We start from the raw sequence: 25,519 nt of genomic DNA, 5'->3' as shown, positions 1-25,519 counted from the left end.
AATCCTAGTCTCAGTCTATTCATGGACTCATTTAATATTCGATCTACTGAAGTCTGGGGGAGTTTATGAGATAGTAGGGGCTACTGTGGACATCTGTGCAGGTGGGGGACAATGCAGGACCACTAGATCTAAGGAAGACTGTACTTGTGACAGACAGTGTAGTTTTCTATATATCCATCTTATGAACATTTTTGAAGGTGACAGTTAAGTATCTTGAGGCAGCTACACCTGCTGTTTCTTTCTGAGGTGCTATGTGACTTAGTGGTGGCCTTGGCAGAGGCTAACCTTTTAACAAACTGGGGCTGAAAAGCATATGCCTTGGGGTTTATACACGTGGATGGAGGAGGCAGGAGGGGATGACTAACGATGGCTACTCAGAATGGCATCAGGAGAACAAATATTACTGCATACCATGTCACTAAATATTTGAGGGAAATTTATGAATTCTGCTGGTGAAGCTAAGTAGGAAATCAGATTGTTGCAAAGATGCAGGTATTCATCTGTCATGGGAACTTGGATCAGGTCAGAATGGTTGAGTGTGTGCCATAAAACATTTTTTAAGTGGCCCAATTACAACCTGTATGTAGGAGATTGGGGCAAGGAGGATTGAGAGTTTGAGGCCATCCTGGGTTATACAGTGGGATCTTACCTTCAGTTACAGGAAAGAACATGGGCTAGGGAGATAGCTAATTTGGTAGAATGCTTACTGCTCAAACATGAGGATCCAAGTTCAACCCTTAGAACCCATGTGAAAAAAAAAAAAAAAAAAAAAAAAAGGAAGCTGGCCATGGTAACCTTATATTTTCAGTGCCGGGCACACAGAGACAAATGGATCTCTGGGGCTTGATGGTCTGATGATGAATGAAACCACTAAGTTCCAAACCTGTGGAAAACTCTGTCTCCAGGAAGAAGATGGAAATGCATACCGAGGAATAACACCCAAGAGGCTGACGCCTGGTTTCCATAGGATTGCAAACACATGCACACAAACCTGCACAAAATGTGTGTACTTAGACATGCACACACATGCATGAGTGTGCATGCACATGCACGAACACACATGTACACATACACACACACACCCCACAAAGTTTGAAAACCCCACAGATTCCTTTCAGATGACAAGTATGATGACAGTGGCTCTCAGTCTTTGGTAGACATTCAGATTTCCCAAGGAAGTGGTTACTGCAGAGCTGCTTCCTGAGCTGTCAGGTTCAAAGGAACCCAGCCAGGTGGTGACCTGGATCTGCAGTGCCTATTAGCATCCTAAAGCACCTGCTGGTCTCCAGGCTTCCTCCCCATCACAGATACAGGTTGAAGAGTTCAAACTGGTATCCTGGCTCTTCTCACCCAGCCCCTATCCTACACTTCTCCAGCTCACAGGATCCCTTCCCCCAGCTTCTCATTCCCATATAATTTTCCTCCTCACCCTCCCATCCCCTGCCTTCATTCCTCTCGTGGCCTGGTCCTGTCTGCTGGCCATGTTCTGTTTAGAACTTTTTCTCCCTGCTCCAGACTCATCCCACTTTCTCTGGCTTTACTTCCTCTGGTATCCACAATAAAAACTGTCCCCTCAACCATACATGTCCTCAGTTGATAGAATCTGGCATCAGTCACCCTATGCCTCAGTGCCCTTTCTTAACTCTAGCTGCTTCTAACATATATTAAACCTTGAGAACTGTTGTAAGCAAGAAGGAAGGTTCACATAGCAAATGCCCCGGGGGAGAGGAGACTCAGTCTCAGAGTTAAAGGCTGATGCTCCACACATCCTGAGGGACCACCCACACAGGTGAAGATCTTTCCGCACTGCTTTCTTTCTATAAGACATAGTATCTTTTTCTTGAGGTGAGCTTTTCTTTTTTAAAAAAAATTATATTCTTATGTTTAATTGGCACATCCTAATTATGTATATCTATGGACTATCCACTGACAGTTCAATCCATCTATACAATGCATAGTGATCAGATTGGGAAATTAGCATATCTGTCACCTCAGACAGATGTCATTTATTTGTGTTGGGAATATTCAAAACCTTCAGTAGCTATTCTGAAACACACAATCAACTGTTGTCAAAACAGTCACACTACTGTAGATTTTAAAACTGTTCTTCCTTCCCAACTGAGCCCAAATACCCACAAACCACCCTCTCTCCGTCCTTCTCTCCTTCAAACCCTTCCCAGGTTCTAATAACCACTGCGGTCTCTACTTCCTTAAAACCAGTATTTTAGTTTCTACATTTAGGTGAGACCATGTGCTATCTGTCTTTCTAGGCCTGACTTATTTAACTTCACGTAATATTCTCCTGTTCATGCACATTACTGCAAATGACAGTCTCATTTATATGGATGAATATTTCATTGAGTATGCATACCACATTTTTTTTATCATTTATCTGCCAATGAACCCCCTAGGCTGATTCTATATCTTAGCTGTTGTGAGTGAAGATGTCTTTTCTATACACTGATTTAAATTCCTTTGATGCATAACTCAATGTAGAATCATTGTATTGTATGGTAGTGTATTTCTAGCTATTTAAAGATCCTCTATACTGTTTCCCATAATGGCTGTGCTTATTACATGTCCACCAGCAATATGGGAATTCCTCTTCCTCTAGATCCTCCAATAGCATTTGTTTCCTGCCTTAAAATAAAAACTTATGTTTATGTATGTTTTCCCTACATGTATATATATCATATCCATGCCTGGTACCCACAGATGCCCTGGTACTGGAGGTTATGTGGGTCCTAAAGAATTGATCCCAGGTGTTCTGCAAGAACAGTAAGTGTTCTTAACTGTCAAGATATTGCTCCACCCCTACCTCTGTTTCTTGCCATTTGATAACAGTAATTCTAACTGGGGTAGGCACATTTTGGTTTTGATTTGCATTTTGGATATAGCTATTGCTAATTGCTTAAAAATTTCCAGTACTTCCTAGTACAATTAAACATTTCACATTTGTATGTTGCTTTCCAGATGTTTGAGGGGGAAAAGCATAAGACTTTGTCCTTATTTTCAAGTCTGGTGGAGAAGCTTGTACTATCACCTCTATATCCTTCCAGCTCCAAGGTAGCAGATGTCTCCTCTGCCCATCTCCAAGCCCATTGTCTCTGTTATACATACCACACATGAGCAGCTAGGAGGCCATTTCTGGGCCAACGACTCTTTCCTTAACATCCGAAGGGATGATGACGTTGTGGGAGATGATGATTATAACCTTGTGTATTCCAGTAGTGGGGACAGAATAAGAGCTCAGTGATGAGAAGTGGGTACTCTTTCTCCAGAGGACTCAAGTTCAGGTTCTAATACTTAAGTCAGGGAACTCTCAACCATCTACAACTGTAGTTCCACAGGATCTGATGTCCTCTTCTGGCCTCCACAGGCATGGCACAGACATACACAGACACACATGCATATGCTCAGACACACAGACACAGACACAGACACACATGCATATGCTCAGACACACACACACACACACACACACACACACACACACACACACACAGAGTTTATCCCATAGTCTACTTTGCTTCAGCTTAGTGTCACATCTTTTGGGACACTTCTTATTTTATCTTAGAAACAGGTAAGAAGCAGCCCAAATAAAGTACTAACACTGGCAGTCATAACCATCTGCCTCTTTGCTACCATGCTTACATCCATGCTCCTCTAAAGCAGTGGTTCCCAACCTATGGGTCACAACCTCTTGCGGGGTTGCATATAAGATATTTATATTATGATTCATAATAGTAGCAAAATTGCAGCTATAAAGTAGCAACAAAAATAATTTTACAGCTGGGGTCACCAGCACATAGGAACTAAAGGCTCATAGCAGTAAGAAGCTTGGGAACTACTGCTCTGAAGCATTTTAACTAGAGTTAAACTATGGAATTCTCTTCTATGGTGAAGTCATGAGCTTTGTTACCATGGGGTCTTCATTTTTTCTGGTTAGCAATCTCCAGTGCCTGGAATAGCACAAAGCACACCTTTGGAATTCAGTTGGTGTTTCTGATGAGTGTTTAGAAAAGGCCATATACTATCAGACTTTAAAAGCACTGCAAAGCCAGCCAAGCATTTCACAGAAGCTAGAACTAGGATTCACTCAGGAAAGAGTCTTTCTAAGACTATTCAGGTCTTGATTTTTGGTTCAAGAACTTTTCTACAGAATCCTATGGGAATCACAAAGTCAGTTTGGGAGGGTTTCTATATCAAACATAAACAAATGTTGTCAGCTATGTTATGAGTATTGTTATAAGCTGAATGATAAAAATTGACTAAAGGGACTGAGTTCACAGCATCAACCTGCAGGAGCTCTTCCCCAAGTTTCACACCATATGGGTTCAATGTCTTTTGGCCACTTCCAGGATCTGGCTCATTTTCTTTCTGTTTTAACCCTGCCAGGAGAGTGAGATGAACAGGTGGGAGCCTGGCTCTTCCATTTGGGTCATTATGATTTTTCAGAGTAGAAGAATGACCATGTTTCCCCATTTATGACTTGAGCATCTGCCACTAATCCCTCATGCTTGTCCCCAGAACCTCGCTCATCTATAAATCAAGGAACTGGATCAAGGTCCCCCCAGGAACAAGATGTCCTGTTAATCTGTTACCAGTCTGGGGTACACTCCTTCCCTCCTCAGGAAGCTTCCACGGCTACGGTTATGCTCCATTAGGAGGCTGCCCGTCTGACATCACCCACAGATGACTAAGCAAGATGGCCTCTCCTCTCAAAAACTGTGCACATGGTGCATCCAGCCAGAGCTGGGAAATGAACACATGTTTGCTCTTTATTAGACGACATCATATTCCACACATCTGTTCCTTGTTTCCTTAAATAGTCTTAATGGAGCTGTGATAAGCAGACACCTTCTGGTTGCCCTACTGGGCTCATTCCATTCATTACAGTGACAGGCTGTCTGGGTTGGACGGGGATTAACATGCTTCCCTTCTTTGTATCACAAAGTCACCTCTTCCTGTTCTCCCTCATCTTCCCCAAATCTGCTGCCCTTCTGTTCATCTGGTTACAGGGCACAGAGACAACCCTGCTCTCTAGCTAACGTCTGTGCACATTTTCTGGTGTACTGTGGAACATTTTGTTTGTTTTTACTGGGAAAAAGTGGGGTCATCTTGGCGAGGGTTAGGAGAATGGGGAAGAAGAAGAGGCTCTGTGGTTCATGACTGTGTCACAGCCTTTGATTGAAAGTGGCTGTGTTCTATCACAGGCAGATTTGAGGGCCAGACAATAAAACAGGCATAGTGATGATCTGCGGACACAGATATGACCCACGCTGGAAACTTCAAGGCTTTCCTGAAGCTAGTGACTAGTAATATTTGAAGTATATTTTAATCAGCTAGAAAGCTTGTTGAACACTGATCTCTGGTCCCACCATAGTACATTTTGTTTTAATTGGTCTGAAATATGGCCAGTGCACTAGTGCTTTGAAATTTTTTCCCAGGTAATTCTAACCTGAAGCCAAGATTAAAAATCTCAGCTGAAAACTGGATATGCATGGCAGGTGACGTTAATTTGCCTTAGTCCTTCTTGAGCTCTTTGAACTATGGTTAATCAACTAGATCCTGTGATATAACAATGGGGAAGGGAGCTATAGAGACTCCATTGGAAGGAAACCCAATTAGTCTAGCCAATAGGTTCTTAGTTTGATTCTCATAATATTAGCTACAAAAGGAGTTTTGGATCACTCTGATTAACCTATTCTGGGTTTTCTTTTATTGTAGCATTTTTGTCCACATAATGCATTTTACAATTAAAATTATTAGTCCATAAGCCTCTCTTTATCATAAGCTCAGGTTCGACAGATGGGGTCATGGTTACTGCTCTCCTCCGTCCCCATACCGTGCCCAGTGAATAGCCTATGGAAAGTATTCTATATCTTTCTAAAGTGGGACTGTTAAAAGGCTGAGTCCAAGGTCCTTGTCTCTGTTGACACATCTGAGGACCTCATCTGGAATTGTGACTTTGCGATTACCAATGTTTTCTCTAGAGCCTGGGCTTCTTTCTCAAGATAAAATCCATATGGCCACTGCTTTTTTTGGATGCTGCAAACTGAGCTCAAATGAACTTCCATTTGCTTCAGTCTGGACTTCTCTGTACCTTCTCACTACCATTGGTGGTAATTCCATCTTTCTGGTGGTTCATTTAAGTGCTTCAGAGTCAGTCTTGATTCCTTTCCTTTACACGGACACTGTGTATCAAGCAAGACATCTTGTTGACTCTATCTTTATGACATATTCAGAACCCAACCACTTCTTATGGACGCCTCTGATGGTGCTGGCCAGAGTCACCATTGTCCCACCTGGGTTATCACATCACTGGCCTTACCTTGCCTACCCAGGTTCCATTCTCAACACAGTAGCTAGAATGAGTTTTTAAACACAAAATCAGACTATTGGCATTTGTAACTCTTAAAGCTCTGTAATAAGTTTCTAGCTTATTCAGAGAAAAAGCCAAACTCTTTATACTGGCCTGAGAGGTACAAAAGCACCACGTCTCTCTTTACTTATCCAATCTGATTATTTCATTCTTAGCACAGGTTCACTATACATTGATCAGCTTTCTTTACTCCTGTTTGCACATGCCAGAATATTACCATTTTTCTATGGAAATCTCTCCTTCCTTATCTATCCTTCCTAAGGACTGACTATCCTTTTACTTTAATTGATATTGGACCTGCCTGCATGTCTCAGCCTGGATTATTCTATTCCTGCCCTTGTCTCACTTTCTCTTTTTCTAGAAGACCACATTGCCCTGAAATCATGTTATCTACAATCTTATGTGCTCTTCTAGAGCTGGCAAGTGGTTTTTCTATGAAGAAGGGGAGTCTAGTTACCATCCACACTAGAAGGAGGGTAGCTTTTCCTTTGCTCGTAATCCAATGCAACATGATATCAAAGTCTAGGCCACCAATGTTATGCAATTTTTACCTTGTTAGGTAGGAAGTTTGTCTTTGAAGCTCTGAGGCACCATAGAAGAAGTCCAACTGCTTTGGAAGTTACCATTCTGCCAGGAATCCCAGGCTACTCAGGAGGTTGCTTACAGGGATTCTAGTGGAAAGCTGCCAATGAGACCTTAGATGATGTCTACATTCTATTATTAGACCCCAGAATAAAGACGTTGTAGATTATTTCAGCCCCTAGCCCTGGAGCCTTGCATTTCAGAGAAGAGATCACTGTACCTCTTGTTCATTGTTCAAATCCCAAACCATGGAGCCAATTATTGCAATAAATCAATTGTTTTCTGTTGCTCATATTTGAGGTAGTTTGTAACATAGCAAATGACGATTTATTTGTTTTTTAAGCCTGTGCTTATTTTCTATTTCCCTTGCTAGAATACAGTCTTCATGAGGGTGTGGGTTTGTTTCACTCACTATTATATCCCAAATGCCTAGAGTTCTCCTGGGTAATAGTAAACACTCAATAAATATTTACTGAATGAATCTGGGAGTGACTGCAGCTGCGCTGGTTTTAGAAGGCACAACTTGCTAGAGCTGACTGTCTCTTAGATGTCAGCTTGTCAAATCCACACATTGGTATGAAAAAAATAAAAGCAGAGAAGAATGGGATTGTGACAGGCAAGGACATCACACAGCAGCTGTGTGACAGCAGAGCTGGAGACTCGGGGTTTTATGTCTACACTGAGTCTTGAAGCAGATCTGTAATTCATGTTCAAGATGAAGATTCTAGTAATCATAAGAGCCCTTATGATAAAAGAAAACCACAGTCACTTTCTAACAAACTGGACTAGCACACCCTACAAAGTAGGATATTTCAATTAACAATGTCTTCTAATTAGCTCCTGATTAATCATACAATGCTATTAACCAGACACAAGACACACTAGCTAGCCTATTAATACAATTTGAATTAACTGAGGGTGAGGCTGGCCTCCTTAGAGAGATTTATGGTTGAGGCCCAAATGATGGAATAACATGTATTCTTTGATATAAAATAAGTTTCTTTCCATGCTAGAAGCTTTGGGAGATGCTGACATATATAAAGAAAAATGTAAAAGCAAAGCAAAGCAAAGCAAACCAACCAACCAACCAAGTAATAACTAGCATATAGGGATGGATGCTTTAGAAGAAATATGCTGGTAAGAAATGTACCAGAATGGTCAATTGTATCTGTATTTCTCTTCTTAAATTTTAGAATTAAAGCTCATAGTCTAGGAGTTTAGGCTTTGGCCATATATGCACCTTTCTGATAAAGTACATAGTTTTAATGATGTGATTTGAAACTTCAAGACAAATTACGATAACTAAGGGCCCATCCAACCACAGTAACACTGGACATGCCTTTATAAACAACACACCTTGTCCTGAGGTATTTGCTCCATATACAGATCGGCATCCACGCGCATCAGTGTACATACCACGCTCAGGACCATTCTTACTTTTAAGAAATAAGACTCAGATGTGCTGAGAGCATTACCTGTAACTCTTGTTCCAATATTTCTCCAGAACTGGGCGTCTTATAACTATCCTGGAAGGGGAGGAGATGTTTGGAGGAAAGATTTGTACTGTCCCTTTTGCTATTAGACTCTTGAAATGATGGGTCCCAATGAATCGCAGGGGTAGGGAGGTGGAGGTGGGGAGGGAAAGGCCAAATCAGCCTTGGCTGGCTCCTCCAACCGCAGGAGGAGCTTGCCTCTTGGGAAGACATATAAGAACACACTATTCCGGCAACTTAAATGAACATAGGCATACCTCCTGGCGTTGGCTTCATCTTCTCTTTTAAAGGGTAACAACACTTTGGGAAAGGCCTCAACCAAGAGTCCTTTTCATCTTGGTTTACAAAATCTGTGAACCAATCCATTTTCCTTTATCGATATTTATTCTGATACTTTTAAAAAGAAGCAATGGGTTTTTGAGTCTCAGAGGTGCATGTAATAGACTGAATTCACACACAAAAAATGGTATTTGACTGAGACTGTATTTGAAATTAACTGCTGGTTCTCCTGAGCTGGTAATTACATCCTCTGGTATGAATTTTTTTTTTCCTCTCAAAGTATGTCAAACATGGTCCCCTCCACTACTTTATACTCCCACAAAGTTTTAAGAGCATACAGGTCTTAGGAGCCACTTAGGCACATGTGTCAACTAATAAAAAATTTGAAAACTGAGATAGCAAAGTGATTTTCCAAGATCACACAGCTTACTGCAACTGAAACCCAGATATCTGGACCACAAGTTTAGCATGATTTCATGTTCTCCCATGACATCAGCAATAGTACTCAGTAAGCCTGTCTAGGGAAATACTCCGAGGGATAAACTTAGTCTTAGGTGGTATGAGCTAAGGAGCCTTCACTGCATACAGTGGAACTGAGCAAAATGTATCTGGGTCATTACTACAAGTGATAGAAAGAAGAAGAAGAAAGATAAAAAAGGGAGGAAGGAGGCAGGGAATGAAGAAGGGAAACTCAGTGGGTACCATTTAGTACAGGGCACATAGAAAATGCTGAAGAGGTGTTTGGGGAAAGGAGAGAGGGAGAGAGAAAGGAAAAGTAAGTTGCTGTGGCTGGACTCCACTGTCACTGAGAGAACTGCCACTTCAGGGGGTAGGTTAGGGAGGAGGAAGTGAGCTGCTCTTTGCTCAAGGAAAACATCTTAATGGATTTTTTCCTTTGTTCTTTTCTTCTGTAAAGGTGAAATCTAGCAGGTAAGATTTGAAACAAAAGGAGTCAGACAAAGACAGTAGGAAGAGAAGTTGTTTCTTATAATAAAGCAAAGAAAATGCGGAGTCACACGGCGGGTGGTGCTTAAAGATGCTAAAGAAGACTGGATAGAGAAGATAGTTATTAGACCTTAAAGGGCCTGCATGGTGAGGAATCTATACCATAATAATGTTGGACTCTGGTGCTTCTCATATTTTGCTGTGGTTGTCTGTCACTGCTCTCCTCTCCCCCACCCCCAGCCCCCATCCCCGCAAAGGATACACTAAACTCCTGAAATAACTACAACATGTATTCATATCTTTTGTACTAGAGATACAGGGAGTTAGGGGTTGTAGGGGGAAAGGGATGACCAACACATGAGGAATGGAGGAATGAGGGTGTATAGAGAGAGGGCATAGCAGTTACTTGCATTGAATGGCCTTGGTGGAGCACAGTGAGAGCACACAGAAGCATGAACACCAGGCAAGAAGTGAGCAGGAAGCAGCAGGCATGCCAGAGACTATTGGCAGGGAGACATGCTGGCTTTTCTACAACATGTGGGAAGAGGGCTATCTTCATAGTAAAGAAAGGTTTGACTAAAATTTAGGGGTTTGGAGCATGATAATTATTAAATTTAATGTCTACGTCCTAGTTAAAAATGTAAGTTCTAAAAGAAATGTACCAAAATGGTCAATTGCATCTATATTTCTCTTCTTGAATTTTAGATTTCAAACTCACAGACTAGGTAGTTTAGGCTTTGGCCATATATGTACCTTTCTGATAAAGTACATAGTTTTCTTGATGCTATTTGAAACTTCAAGGCAAATTCTAATGACTAAGGGCTCATCCAATTACAATAACACTGTGCATGTCTTTATAAACAACACACCTTGTCCTGAGGTATTTGCTCCATATACAGATCTGCATCCATGCACATCAGTGTCTATACAATGATAATTTTGAAATTGAATGTCTAGGTCCTAGTTAAAATGTAAGTTCTGTTTAAGTGGGCCTGGTGGGGCATTTCCACCATGCTCTCAAGCCTTGTTGTTGCTCATGGTCAAAGGCAGGACTTCAGTTCTCCAAAAGTACCTAGGAACGATTGGGGAATCCTCCCACATGCTAAGCTCTTACCTCGTATTCCTCCTTGAACCCGTAGCCCTGGCCTCTCTTCATCTGGGTGATGTGTTGAAGCAGGTCCGCCACCCGGATGGCAGGCTGGAACTGGTCCCGGGGATAGCTCATCTCTACAGGGTCACAAGTCCGGTAGGGGTGAGTCTGAATGGTGAGGGTAGGCTGAGACAGCTCCCCACGGCTGCCATCTGCTTCAAAGGAAAAGAAGCAGGAGAAACTATCATTTCAGGAGTTTTGTACTTTGTACCTCACCCCCCAGTCCCAGTGAGGCTCCAGGAGGGCAGAGGGAGCTGTGCACTCCACTGGTCAGAAAAGTATAGAAAGACAAAAGATGCTGCTTCTCTGACTTGGCCTTGTGCCCAGGTTTGAATGGTGGAATTACAAACCAGAGCTTGCAAGGGTTCTTGGTTCATTTCAGCTTCAAGGGCTCATTGATTGCTTGAAGACAAAGTGACAGTTTAGTGACTACCCCTTGCTCGTCCTATCCTTAGCCCTTCTCTAGGCTTCTTAAATGCCTTGGCCAATACCAGCTAATCTCAGAACCAGTAAGAAGCCAGGCTAAGTCCTGGGAGAACCTTCTTGTTTGGGAAACTGCAGGCATGGATATAGATAGTCTTAGCTGCTTGTCTGTGGGTGAGGGGAGTCTCAGGCGCCTGGCCAGAAGATCCACCTGACTGCTTCTGGGATTGTGTGTCTATGATCTGATTTCTCTCTTAGTTTGTTTCCTTCGCATTGTACACTGGAGAGAAGTACAGCTAGTCTTGGGCACCCAGTAGGTAGCAGGCCCTCTAATCCTCCAGCCCCTCTGTAGCAATGGGCTCTGTACCCGAGTCCACCTTCTTTCTACCATCTATATACTCTCTTACTACCACTGACCCTGGTATACCTCTGATCCCAACTTGTAGAGTTCTCTAAACTTCTTTCTTCACTCTCATGGGCGTCCCATCCCACACCCCTTGATATAGCAATGGGGTTTTCCCTCAGTTGGTGGTGTCCACCGAGCATGCGCAAAGCCCTGAATTTGGTCCCTGGCACTATATAATACGCGGTTTGCAAGTGCTTACTATTTAGATATCCAAAATGGGGAAACAGGAGGATGAGAAGTTCAGTCACCCCAAACTAAATAGCAACTTTGAAGCCAGCTTTGACTATATTAGACCCTACCTATTAAAAAAAAGTTAGACTTTTCCCTCATAAAAAAATCTCTCTACATGAGCTGACTCAGATGCCTTCGGTTGTTTGGTCGCTTTGGAAACCATTTCTCTTTCCCAGAACCATCTATGCTTGGCATGTTTATATCCTCCTCAATACTCTGACAGTCTGTGCCCTGGGGCCATTCTGTTTGTACCATGCAAGAGATAAGGCCTTCCAGATGTAGCAAATGATGGGTATATCCAGATGTTTTCAGACATTGAGATTCCCATGCAGACATCCATGAAGCCTGTGTTATGCTTTTTCCCTGAGAGACTTAGTGTATATTCCAGACTTTTCTGCAACTTGTCTTTTTAAAAGCCATGTCCCCTTTAGCTTGTTTGCCTCCCCTGTCACAATAATCCATCAAACAGAGTCTATGGGAAAACACAATCTGCTCCTATGTGATGATATCAAAATCAGTTCCTCACAGGATAGGATACTGGAGAGACATGCCTGGCTCACAGGATGACCAATTGGTCACACTTGCCTAACCCCTCTTTGGCTTGTCATTGGTATTCAAAGTATACTGTTCAGAGAAACCCCTCAGTTCTGGGAGAATGCAAGTCTTGGTTACCCTCATGTGTTCATCTGTGTCATGAATAAGTTAGAGACACACATTCTTCACTTTCCATCCTTCTGTCTGACTCCACTGGCTATCATCTTCATGGGAGAACAAGTTATGGATTTGATGAGCCTGTGCCCTGTGCTTGAGACACTGACTGGATCAGACCTCAGTAGTGGATAAAGTATGTGTGTGTTTCCCATGGTTTCAACATGTCCTGTTTTAATGCAATGAGTAGATAAGACAGAGTTGGCTTCTGGGAATTAGCCCAATCATCCAATAGAAAGATACTGAGGATACAAGTTCATACACAGGAAAGAAAGACCAAAGTGAGATGCTAAAACAAAACAAAACAAAACAAAACAAAACAATCTCTCTGACTGCACAAATTATAATACTCCCTACCTTCCCACCCTTGGCTTGGTAATAAGTAGATACATCTTTACTAGCATTGATTGTATATAATTCCTGGCACATATTGGGGTTGAGTTCCTCCTCTGTTATACCCTTGCCATTGTGAGTTAGACTTATGAGAGGGTCTAGAAGGGAAAATAGGTAAGAATTGTCTGAAGCGAAAAGATCAGAGCCTGAGAGATGATGGCACATTTAAGTAAAAGCAGACACACAGTTATGAACAAAAGCCATGGTACAATGCTGTAGCATACGACATTGTTGTGGCAGAAGAAGATCCAGAAGGGCTGGACTCAGGACCAGCATGAAGCCATTGAAGGTTATGCAGGAGAGTCCCACCTTTTAAAGACTCACACTCTTTCCCATGGGTGTCGCAGCTGTCATGGACTGGAGGTGTCTTTCCAGTGAGCATCATTCCTGTGATGTGTGATAGGAGTGGAGATGGACATGGAGGGAGATTTGAGTGTGAGTTTTTAGATGCCACACTTCACAATGACATCAAGTCAATGCCTAGAACCTGTGTTTTCCACATAAACACCACCAAGTGTCCTTTATAGAGATATGCCCTGTCCCTATCTTTTCTAAAGCACTCAGGGTGCAGGCTGTATGGGAGACCAGCTGCCTGGCAGAGGCAGGCTTCCTGGGAGTTGGCACCTGGCAAATCTTTGTGACACGCCAAACGTTCCCAAACTAAAAAGGCTATCAATATGGATATTTTCCCCTAAACACATTGCTAGACAGACTGTAAGCTTGGTGTCAGCAAAACCAACAGTGGGATGGAAAAATAGATGCATTTGAAATGTAAGCACTTGTATTGCTGCAACATTTGTGATGATGCCGACACACTAATGATGCCAGGAGGACTTGGAACCAAGGGATTTTCAAGGTTTATTAATCCAACTAGTTGGACTCCCCTTTCCAATGGATCTTACCTCACCTATTCCCTTATTAACCTTCGATAATGCAGAAGTGATGCCTTTTATCACGCCCCATTTCACCAGACGCACTATGCTTAATTTTCCGTCATTAGGTTTAATGAAAACCCAATTTCACAACTCGCTTCTCTCAGGAAACTACAAGTAATGCTACGTTTTTTATCAGCACCAATTAAAAAGCGTTATGATGTTCCTATTCGAGAGGGAGCCTTAAAACTAATGTGCGAGTCTGCCGCAAATTCAACAAGGGCGCCAGAATTCACACACTGCCCATAAAATGTAACTCAAACCAGCTGGCCCAGGGAGAGGCCATTTTTCATTTTCCCTCCTCATCAGGCCTTCAATTTTCATATTCTGCATTTATAGGTCTTGCATATTTATGGATCATGTAAATAATATTTGGTGTTTCTTCTGTACTTCTTACAGAGCTACTTTCTGAGTCTGTGTAAGACCTCTCATCACTATGTAGGGAGCTTGTAAGATGGGTTCAAGAAGGCTTTGGGTCATACTGAAAAGATTTGGGTTAACAGTTATCTATCCTTCTCTTTGTTTTCCTCTCTTCTGTCTTTCTGCTAGCTCCTCTTCTTTCCTCCATAGGATCCTGGCATAGTCCTTCCCTCTAGCCCCCTATCTCCTATATTCTGCTACCAGTCTTCCATGTAGTTTCAGCCACTGTGTTCCAATCATTTGATTAACATTGCCGTTTCAATTAGTTAACAAATACTTCCTATATACCTGTCTTATTCAAAGCACCAAGTTAGCCACATGTACATACACACAGGACCCAGTGGTGGGTGGGTGAGGTGAGGAGTGTTGCAGTAGAGATAAAGCACTTGCAGGAAGACAGATGAAGAGATAAGTTGTACACAGCCTAATGAGGCTAAGCAGGTACCTAGGAGATGGAGGACTATGTGCTGCAGGGTTAGATGCCATGGAAACCAGCTGTACCCTTCATCATTCACCTCTGTGCCTCATGATATCTCTGTATGCAATCTATGTGGGTACCACCTGATAAAACTTTCTGTGACAATAGAGACATTTTCCATCTGTGCCTTGCAATATGGTAGCCATTAACTACATGTAGCTGCTGAGCAACAGAACTGTGGCTAATGTGACAGAGGAACTAAATTTTAAATTTTGTTTAGTTTCAATTAAGTTCACTGGAAGCATCCACATGCAGGAGTTCAAGAGATGGCTTACTCAGTAACGTGCTTGCTGAACAAGCATGAGGTCCCAAGTTTGGTCCCCCAAGAATCCACGTAAAATGAAACAGCCAGACAAGGTGCTATACATTTGGAATCCCTGGGCTGGGGAGCCAGAGATGGCTGGAGTGTGCTGGCTGGCTGGAGGCAGAGAAGCAACCTCCAAGTTCAATGAGAAATGCAGTCTTAAAGGATACAGTGGAAATGAGAGAATAAGATATGCAGTGTCGACCTCTGGCTTCCTACAAGCAGATTCATATCTTTACCCCACACACTTACACCTTTGCAGACACATAGGAACATATTCACTCACAGGCATAAAGAGAAGAAATACCCACGTGTGGCATATGGGTACCTACTGGGCAGCAAAGATCTCAAGGAAGACAGAGAAAAGAATTGTGTTTTGGAGTCAAATAGATGGGTAAAGGGATCTACAGCAGCCTATATGGAGGAAATACTAGACATGCCATGGATATAATTGAAATTGTTCTTGTAGCAACAGTAAATACATTTTTTTTAAAAAAAAATGAACATCGGTCATTAATTTTAACAGTATTTTTTTAACTCAAGACATGTAAAGTAATATTTCAACATATGCTCAGTGTAAAATTATTAATGCTATCTGTTATATTCTTTATAGATAGAAAAGCTTTGAAATCTAGTGTGTACCTTACACTTCTGGAGTATTTCAGTCACACAGGTCATATTTCCAGGGCTCAGCAGACACTGGTGACTAATGGCTATGATGTCGGACAATGCAGGTACACACAGACCTATCTAGAGCCAGATAAAATCCTAAAGAGGGATTATTTAGAGCTTGAGTGAACTCTAAATAAAGAGATATTGGTCTTATGTAAGACAGCTCTAGCCCAAGTACTCTGCAATAAAACTTTGTACAATGACAGAAGGCTTGTATCGTTTCACCATTCAGCAAGGCAGCTCCTTGCTACCCATAGCTACCGAACACTTAAAATGTAGACAATGTGACTGAAAGCAAACATCTGTAATTTCAATGACTTTGAATGTAACTAGCTGCAATTGGACAGCAGTTAGTCATTTTCGAAACTTGGCTTCAATATGAATGAAGGTACCATATACAATCACGGGCAGGTAGAGTTTCATTTTAGTCTTGGTTAAAATGTTTGCAGAATTATTTCAGAAATGGTCAGAGTCTACAGCCTGAAAGATGCTGAGTTTGGGTCCTGACAGAACAGGGCTGGGATCCTGGTTTGACCAATCATAATTCTGTGACCTTGGCCAAGTGGTAGATTTTCTGAGCCTCTGTTTCTCTGCCCATTCTCCTCCACACTGGAGAGATAAGTGTGAGGACTCAAAGACACAAAGGGTGATAGCTCCTCTGAACAATACAATACTTATTACCAAATGAAAGAATGAAAGCTGTGTTAGTGATATTATGCACAATGTCCCAAAGGCACATGAGAATGCACACAATGGAAGGAATCCAAGTGGTCTTCTGGGCATTGGTTTCAGTTTACATATGGTTTAAATGAGGTTCCCCAGTGGTTTTCAAAGTGTCAATAGTGAAAGAAGATAGTCTCCTGGTGACTTCAATATTGGAGAGGGTTGTTATTGAGAGCAAAACTGGCCTATACCCTTTCACTGCCTTCCTTTCTCACCATATGAGTGTGTGTCTGTCATGATACCTTCTGTTATGCTAAAATATAGTTAGGGGGTACCAAGGGACCCTCAGCAGTGAGCAAAGGAGATTTTCAGCATCCAAAAGTGAGCGAAATGAATTGATTTGCTTTATAAAATATCTAGCCTCAGGTATTTTGTTATAGCAATGAACAACAACAAAGACTAATACAGCAGAGTAGCTTCTTCCTCCTTTCCTTGACTTCATTCTGCTCTCTTCCTTTCCCACTGCTTCTGCCTGGTTTGGGTCCTTCAGACAGGAGCACTCTCTCAGTATCCTAATAGCTCTTTTCTGCTTTTATAGGTTCGCTTTAAACAGTCAAGCCATTTTCACCAAAAGTCTTCAGAGTCAAGACAAAAATGTGGAAACCAGTCAACCAAATTCCTGTAATTTCTGATACCACTATCAGTCTCTTATCACATCTATCAAAATGCTTTTCAAATCCATGTGCCCTTTAGGGCAGGAAAACACAGAGATTGGATAGCAAATATCTAGACTACTTGCTGGGAGCACAGAGTCTGAGAGGAGACAGGGTGTTAAAGGAGGAGGAGGCTGGATCACCTGCTTGCTGTGGGGATGTGATCAGAACCAGTACAGTGGGAATAGAGTGGGAGAGTCAAAGCACAAGGTTTGAGAAAACCTTGGCTTCAAACAGGAAATTCACAACTTGGCAGCTATGAGACCTCAAATAAGTTATAGAGGGCCTAAAATTTTTGTTTGTAATCCCTGATGGTGATGACCATGATTACATGTCACATTCATCGTCTTCAATCCATTATCATCTAGATGATCATTGCAGAGGTTAAATGGGATTCCACTGTAGAAAGTCTCCAGGTAGTACCAGGCCAGCAGGAGATGGCTTTCTTCCTTCCCCTCTCTCAGCAAACAGCAATACAACCATATGATAAACTCACCATAGAACTGAAATCTGTCTGTCAACCAACCTAAGTGCCAGAATTTGGGAGGAGTATCTGTGGATTATAGCACTATCATACTTAACATATGCACAAAGATAAAACTTTGTCAAATTTCTTTAGAATCTCTGCATTTGTATAAAATAATCTTTCCAGCTTCAGGCAGTTCTGACTTCCCACCACCTTGAGTTGAAAACAATTTTGTTTTTTGTTATTTTTGTTTGATTTTTGTTAAATCAGAAGATGAAACAGTTGGATTGTGGTTTGATGCCATATTATACAAAATTATGGCCCTATTTTTTTTTTTTTTTGAGATCGAGACTTATTCTAGGATGGGTACATGAGACTTGTGGCCTCTCAGGGAGGGTCGCTCACTACACATGGCTATCTCATACCCAGGTGATGAACTGCTATTACTCAATGTTCTGGTAGACTCAAGTATTGGTTTCATGTACTTAGACATGGATCTAATTGAACATGTAAAAAAACCAGCATGTAGAATGTTACCTGGTGTGCATGTGTTTTTTAGAGCTGAAATGATCATGACATATTTGAGTTCTCATACCAAAAGTCTTTGTTCCTCAAGGTTAAAAAAAAACCACTGGTCTTAAGAACAGAAAAGAAACATCTCAACTTCTCCTACTTTCTTTCCAGGGTCAGAGAAATCAAAGACCCCCAACAACCACATGAGAAGTAGCACCTGCCCTGATGTTCTCTCCTCCTCAAACCTCTCCACTGGAATCTTTGACAGAGACAAAGACCGACCAAAGCCCCCTTGTGTCCAAGATGCTAATCCTGTGATGTTCTTTCTGATGAGAACCCATGCCTCTTCTCTGAGGGGGAGCTTGTACTGCTCCTTGGGCACTTGTGCCGGGGGCAAGGGTCAAGGCTCATGCATTGGCATGGGGGCTGTGAATGACCATCACTTCTGCTTACCTCACAAGAGAAGAAGCGCAAAAGTCACCAGTGTAAAACAACGGCAGCGTACTTGCCGTGTTTACTGACAAACACCAGAGAAACTCCTCTTTTCTTTAAAATTATATAAGTGCAGATGAGACAAGAATAGGATCTCATGAAAAATACACCATGTTAGCTTGCTGTAAGAAAATTTATGTTCTTTCTTTTTTTTTAAAATAAAAAATTCACACTATTTAGAAGAATAGCAGCCTGTGTTTACTCTTTGCTGAAGAGCTTTTCTGACTGGTAGGGACCCGAAGTTAATTTGGATGCTTATACCTCCCTGATATAGCTCAGGATCTTATTCCAAGATCCATGAGAATATCCTGATTTCTTTATGTCAATTGGGGTGTCTTCATGCTCCTTGTAGGTCCTGCCCAGTCAATGAAATTGGAGGAAAGTCTTAGGAACATTTTTATAGCTGAGAAGGCTTATCCAGCTACCTGTCTTTGCAGTTAGATACCATCATGTCTGGGTTTGATGGACAAAACTTCTAAAATAGTCATGTCTACATGCTGGGAGACAGCGTTGGGGTGGCACCGATATAAGATGAGATGCTATTTGAAGAGCTGAAAGAACTTGGGTCCTGAAAACCCATCTGGAACCTATTTTGATACTCATTTTTGAATTACTGTTAGACAATTCACTAAGTTTTCATTGCAGTCAATCTGACATGGCTTCTTCTATTTAGAGCATATTAGCTTATATCATAGAAAGCAAAATACATTTTGAAAATGCATCTCTAAAATCTTAGAAAATCTTAGAAAGTCAAGTTCGAGAGCATATGTAGAAATAAAGGAAAGGAAAGATTAGTAAGACAGTTTTTTTTTCAGTTGAGCATGTTCAGTACAGGCTGGTATTATAAGGGACTAGAGAGAAGAGTTAGATCTCATTGAGAAAGGGAAATAGAATGAATATATATGTATATATATACATATATACATATATATATATGTGTGTGTATCTATATCTAGATAGATAGATAGATAGATAGATAGATAGATAGATAGATAGATAGATGGAAGGGTGGCTGGAGAGAAAAAGAGGGAAGAAGGGATTGTGTGAGGGAATATAGGGAGGGTCAGCTAAAAATAAGGGGGGGGGTTGAAGGTAAGCATGGAAACCTAATATAGTAGATGTTAGTATTTTGTCTAAGCTCCACCCCACAGATACCTGGCAACAGCCAGGTGTGCCTGACTCACTATAAAAGGGGCTGTTTGCCCCCTCCTCTCTCTCTTGCCTTCTTCCTGATCCTGCTCTGACCTCTTGCCCCTTCCCCTTCTCTCCCCATTCCCCTTCCTGCCTCTCTTTCCATGTGCTCATGGCCTGCCTCTATTCCCCTTCTTCCCTTCCCTTCCCTTCCCTTCCCTTCCCTTCCCTTCCCTTCCCTTCCCTTCCCTTCCCTTCCCTTCCCTTCCCTTCCCTTCCCTTCCCTTCCCTTCCCTTCCCTTCCCTTCCCTTCCCTTCCCTTCCCTTCCCTTCCCTTCCCTTCCCTTCCCTTCCCTTCCCTTCCCTTCCCTTCCCTTCCCTTCCCTTCCCTTCCCTTCCCTTCCCTTCTTCCCTTCCCTTCCCTTCTTCCCTTCCCTTCCCTTCTCTTCCCTTCTTCCTTCCCTTCCCTTCCCTTCCCTTCCCTTCCCTTCCCTTCCCTTCCCTTCCCTTCCCTTCCCTTCCCTTCCCTTCCCTTCCCTTCCCTTCCCTTCCCTTCCCTTCCCTTCCCTTCCCTTCTTCCCTTCCCTTCCCTTCTTCCCTTCCCTTCTCTTCCCTTCTTCCTTCCCTTCCCTTCCCTTCCCTTCCCTTCCCTTCCCTTCCCTTCCCTTCCCTTCCCTTCCCTTCCCTTCCCTTCTTCCCTTCCCTTCCCTTCTTCCCTTCCCTTCCCTTCTCTTCCCTTCTTCCTTCCCTTCCCTTCCCTTCCCTTCCCTTCCCTTCCCTTCCCTTCCCTTCCCTTCTTCCCTTCCCTTCCCTTCTTCCCTTCCCTTCTCTTCCCTTCTTCCTTCCCTTCCCTTCCCTTCCCTTCCCTTCCCTTCCCTTCCCTTCCCTTCCCTTCCCTTCCCTTCCCTTCCCTTCCCTTCCCTTCCCTTCCCTTCCCTTCCCCCCACCTCTCCTCTGCCTTTCTCTGTCTCTACTATCCTCTCAACTCCCCTTCCCATGCCCTATTAGAATAAACTCTATTCTCTATTTTACCATTTTGTGGCTGGTCCCTTGGGGGCTAAGGGATGCCTCAGCATGGGCCCATGTAGGCATCCCCTATCCCACACCTTACCATATATCCACCAAAACATATTCCTTTTCTCCTTTATCTTTTTATAAACACAAAAGTAGACACCTCCTAAAATATATACATGTATAGAGTCAAACTAAATGAAGTTGCCAATATTGGAGGAGGCAGGGTCTCAACTGCCTATCTATTGTCACCAAATGAAGCTTCCAGTACTGGGATTGGGTTACATTTAGCTAAGTTGTTGTCCCAAAGGGTTCCACAGGAATCAACAAACAACTAGGTTGTCCAGACTATAGACTGCTCTCCACAAATTGACAGCAAGGCCCCATTGTTGAAGATAACACCTACAAACCTCATTGACCATGATAGAGCTAGTGCCTACAGACAGCCTTCATCTTTATGTTCCAGTGTATTGGGTACAGGCAGGTCTGCCTGCTCTAAAAAAGGGAACATAAACACCAAGCCAGCCACAAGCCCTTTATCCAGAATGGTGTACTATCTGCAAGATAGGCTGGGGCAATGGTGGCCCAAAGCTTGTGGGAGTAACCACCAAATAGCTGATTGGACTTCAGCCTTACTCTGTGAGTTAGAACCCATACCCAACACTGCACTGGTGACCAAGAACCCTAGACCAGTCATCCCAGGAACTTAAGGTAAATCCAAATAATACTGGTCTTAAAAAATATAGTGATAAAATGATATTCTGCTGTGCTTGTAGATGAGAACCTTACTCAGCCATCCTCAGAGAAGCTTCCTCCTAGAGCAGATGGGGACAAATCTAGAAACACACAGCCAAACATTACACAGAGAATGAGAGACTATAGGACACTCAGCCCTAAATGAGATATCTCCATCAAATCTCTCCACTCAGAGCTCAGGAAAGACTGTGGAAGAGGAGTGGAGTGTAAGAGTGTAAGAGGCAGAGAGGATGGAGGACACCAAGAAAATAAGGATGTCTAAATCAACATGAGCAAAGCTCATATAAACCCAGAGTCTGAGGCAGCAGCATGCACAGGGGCTGCACAGGTTGGCATCAGGTCCTCTGTGCTTATATCACGGTTTCCAGCTTACTGTTTGTATGGATTTCTGAGTATGGATATAAGTGGGTCTTCGATTCCTATGCCCTTTCTTTGGCTCATTTCTTTCCCTTGTTCCTGTAGAATGTTGAGGTGATGGTTTTTGTTTTACCCTATTATATTTTATTATATATTCTTTTAATCAACGAATTCAACTCTAGCCACTAGGGTAAAGGTTAATTACCAAACTGTAATTTATTTATTTATGCCTTCTAGGGGAGGAAAGATTGGTTTTCTCCATTAAGTAACACTAGGTATATCAATTACTCCAGGAAGGCAGGCCTCACACTTAGAAGAAGCAGTTGACCAACATTTAGTGGGTCTACAGTTTGTGTGCATATATGTGTGCATGTGCACATGAGCTCTTTTATTTCATTATACTTGTGTGTATGTGTGTGTGTGTGTGTGTGTGGTATTTTAATGTTTTTTTTTTTAATTTAGGGGGTTGTTGGTTGCTGTATTGGATTTTTGTTTGTTTACTTTTAGAAATAACTTAAAGTTAGATGAGTGGTGGTGGGGGAGAGAGGATCTGCAAGGACTTGGCGAAGAAGAAGAATATGATAAAAATACATTATAAGTTTTAATTGTTTTAAATAATAAATAATAATAATAAAGACAGGAATGCCACCATTTACAGCAAAATGCCTGCAACTGGAGGTCTTTATGTTCAGTGGGATATACCAGGGCAAAGAAAACCCAGAGCCATATGCTCCCTGTATCTGTAAGAGCTGAAGGACACCTGGGCAGTGGTGGTGCACACCTTTAATCCCAGCACTTGGGAGGCAGAGGCAGGTGGATTTCTGAGTTTGAGGCCAGCCTGGTCTACAAAGTGAGTTCCAGGACAGCCAGGGCTATACAGAAAAACCCTGTCTCGAAAAACCAAAAAAAAAAAAAAGAGCTGAAGGACAGAAGCCTGGATGTAAACCAATGATAACCAGAGGCTGGGCCATGCTGTTCTTCGGAGGTAGAATGGAAAATACCAGTTACCCTTGACCAGTTTGTGTCCCACCATGTGTTGAAAAATTCCATCCAATGTCATTAATCTTCACAATGAGTAGATTAAGAATAAAACAAAATAATTAAAATCTAATTTAAAAATTAAATATTTAAAATTTTTATAATTATAAGTACAACTTTTCTCATCTTCTCTTTTCTCCTTCTTCCTCCTTCCATGCACCCTCCTCTCTCACTCCTTTTCAAATTCATGGCGTCTTTTTCTCTAATTGTTATGTAAATGTATAGATATGTAAATGAATAAATACAACCTACTCAGTTCATTTATTGTTGCTTGTATGAATATTATTTCAGAGGTGGCCACTTGGTATGGGATGACCATTGGGGACTTATCCCTCAAAATGACTTTCTCCAGCTTTCAGGATTTCTAGTTACCTGTAGTCTTTGTTTAGGGGTAGGACCCCATGAGATACCCGCTTCCACAACATCATGTCTATTGGTGTGGTCACTGTTCGGGTCCTGTTATGATGGGTGTAATTACAACCATAATTTAAAGCTTTTATTAGAAGTAAAGAAAATATTGTTGAGGAACCAAAAGACAATGTGACAACATGCAAAGTTAAGGAGAGCACTAGAATTTAAGAGGATGAAGAACAGGCAGAAAATTGGGGAGAATTATTTCAAGAAACTTCCACATGAAAAGGCAAGGGAAGGAGAATGATGGGTTATGTCTTTTCTCTGTCTTTACCATCTACTTGTGTGTTCGTGTGTAAGAAAAACAAAGAGACACTTTCAGGAAAAAGAAAACAGACATGTAGGTGATGGGTAATTGTGTTACAAAAGAAGAGAGCAGAGTAAGTGGACAGGAGCCACGAGAAAGAGCTCCATGTAGACACAGCTCCTGGCAGAAAAACAAGCAAGCAAGCAAGCAAGCAAGCAAACAAACAAACACCCAAACCAACCTCCCAAAACCCAACAGCCCCAAACCAAAAAACAAACCCAAGACCTCCAAGTACAGTTTTTCCCCATAAAATTAAAAATCAGAACCTAAACCCAATCCAGGTCTTAAAATGTCATGATGTAGAATGGCTCAGACAAACATTTAGGCTTGAAAAAGCAAGCAAGCAAGCAAACCAACTAAAACCCCCAACAATTTCTAAAATAAAAGAAACAGCATTATTGCATCTTCTCTGGCCCAGTCTTAAAGGCCAGAAGTAATTTACATAAAGTTCTTGAAGGGAAAAAGGCATGGATCCAAGATTACATACTGAAATAAGTTCTCTTTTCATGTGCAGGGTTATAGAAATGCCTCTCTGACACACCGAGCTTCCAGAGTTGTACTGGTTGTTTCTTTTCCAGAGGGTTGCAGAGAAACAAGCAAAAGATATAATTCCAGAAAAAAAACAAACAACAAAACTTAAAATTGAAACAAAACAACACAAAAATAACCCCAAAAGAACCAAAGAATTCATCTAATAAAAGAAACAAAGCTGGGCGTGGTGGCGCACGCCTTTAATCCCAGCACTTGGGAGGCAGAGGCAGGTGGATTTCTGAGTTCGAGGCCAGCCTGGTCTACAGAGTGAGTTCTAGGATAGCAGCCAGGACTACACGGAGAAACCCTGTCTTGAAAAACAAAAAACAAAAAACAAACAAATAAAAAAGAACCAATATGAATACATTAAACAGCAAAAGCTCAGTTAAATATAGATATGAGCTTGAAAGTCATGGTGACTCAAAATCTTGAGAAAAAGCCATAGAAAAAAATACTACAAAATTTCATGACTAAACTTTCTAATTTTATCAGTAAACTCAAGGTATAATAAGAAATAAAAACTATGTAAACTTCTTTTATCCTTCATGTATTACAATCAATGTGTAATATTTTAATATTGTTGCTGTTAGAGTATGTAATTTCTCTCAACATGTTGCATTTGTATTTGTGTAAGTCAACGAGATCAACATATAAAATGAAAAGTGTGCAGGTGTCAAATACAAACAAACAAACAAACACCAGAAGGAAGAAAACCCTGGGTTGACGTTCTATCACATGATACTCTGGGGGCAATATATATGTGGTCTGGTTGCTCAGACAAGCTCAATCTTGATGCACAAGCACAAAAAGGCAAGAATGGATCCCAGGTCCCATGTAAAAAGTTGACATAGTTAATTATAGCTGTCATCCTAACACTGGGAGGAACAGAGGAGCGGGAAGGTTTCTGGCACTTGTTGGCTGTCAGCCTAGGCTAACCAGGTTCAGTGAGAGATCCTGTCTAAAGGGAATAAGGTATAGGCTGTGATAGAGCAGGACAGGTGAGGACCTCCTCTTGCTTCTACATGTAAGCACACTAGAGTACATATCACATACTGGAGTGCATATGTGTGCCTGGTGTGTGAGGCATGTGTGAGTACACACACGCACGCGCACACACACACACACCCCAAAACACTTGTTACTTGTGTGACAGAGCTACTGTAAACCTAGAATTTAATTTATAAACCCCAAGACCACTAGAAATCTTGCTGATCTTACAGGCAAATGAGCAAGCAGTCTGTAGAGGCACTTTTATAATCTAAGGCACATTAGTTAGTTACCTTGGAACAACACCACTTCCACTAAAGATGAACTCACAGTCGAAAAATA

At 41.9% G+C, this 25,519-nt stretch overlaps 1 protein-coding gene across 12 annotated transcripts in view; it reads right to left on the bottom strand.

The window, feature by feature from the left end:
* The window catches only part of Ptprt (protein tyrosine phosphatase receptor type T), a 1,119,809-nt gene that overhangs the window by 82,759 nt on the left and 1,011,531 nt on the right, over window positions 1–25,519 (bottom strand). For 8 of the 12 annotated variants that reach the window (XM_029473981.2, XM_029473985.2, XM_029473983.2 and 5 more), the window contains one exon: window positions 10,799–10,989. In XM_029473981.2, the coding sequence (XP_029329841.1) occupies window positions 10,799–10,989 (191 nt within the window). The remainder of the gene's footprint in view (window positions 1–10,798; window positions 10,990–25,519) is intronic. The other 4 variants (XM_029473982.2, XM_085832577.1, XM_085832570.1 and 1 more) reach the window with 1 other exon arrangement.

The sequence above is a fragment of the Mus caroli genome, unplaced genomic scaffold (assembly GCF_978045245.1).
Source record: "Mus caroli unplaced genomic scaffold, Mus_caroli_1 scaffold_2, whole genome shotgun sequence".
NCBI lineage: Eukaryota > Metazoa > Chordata > Mammalia > Rodentia > Muridae > Mus > Mus caroli.
This window is presented reverse-complemented; position numbering and strand designations above follow the sequence as displayed.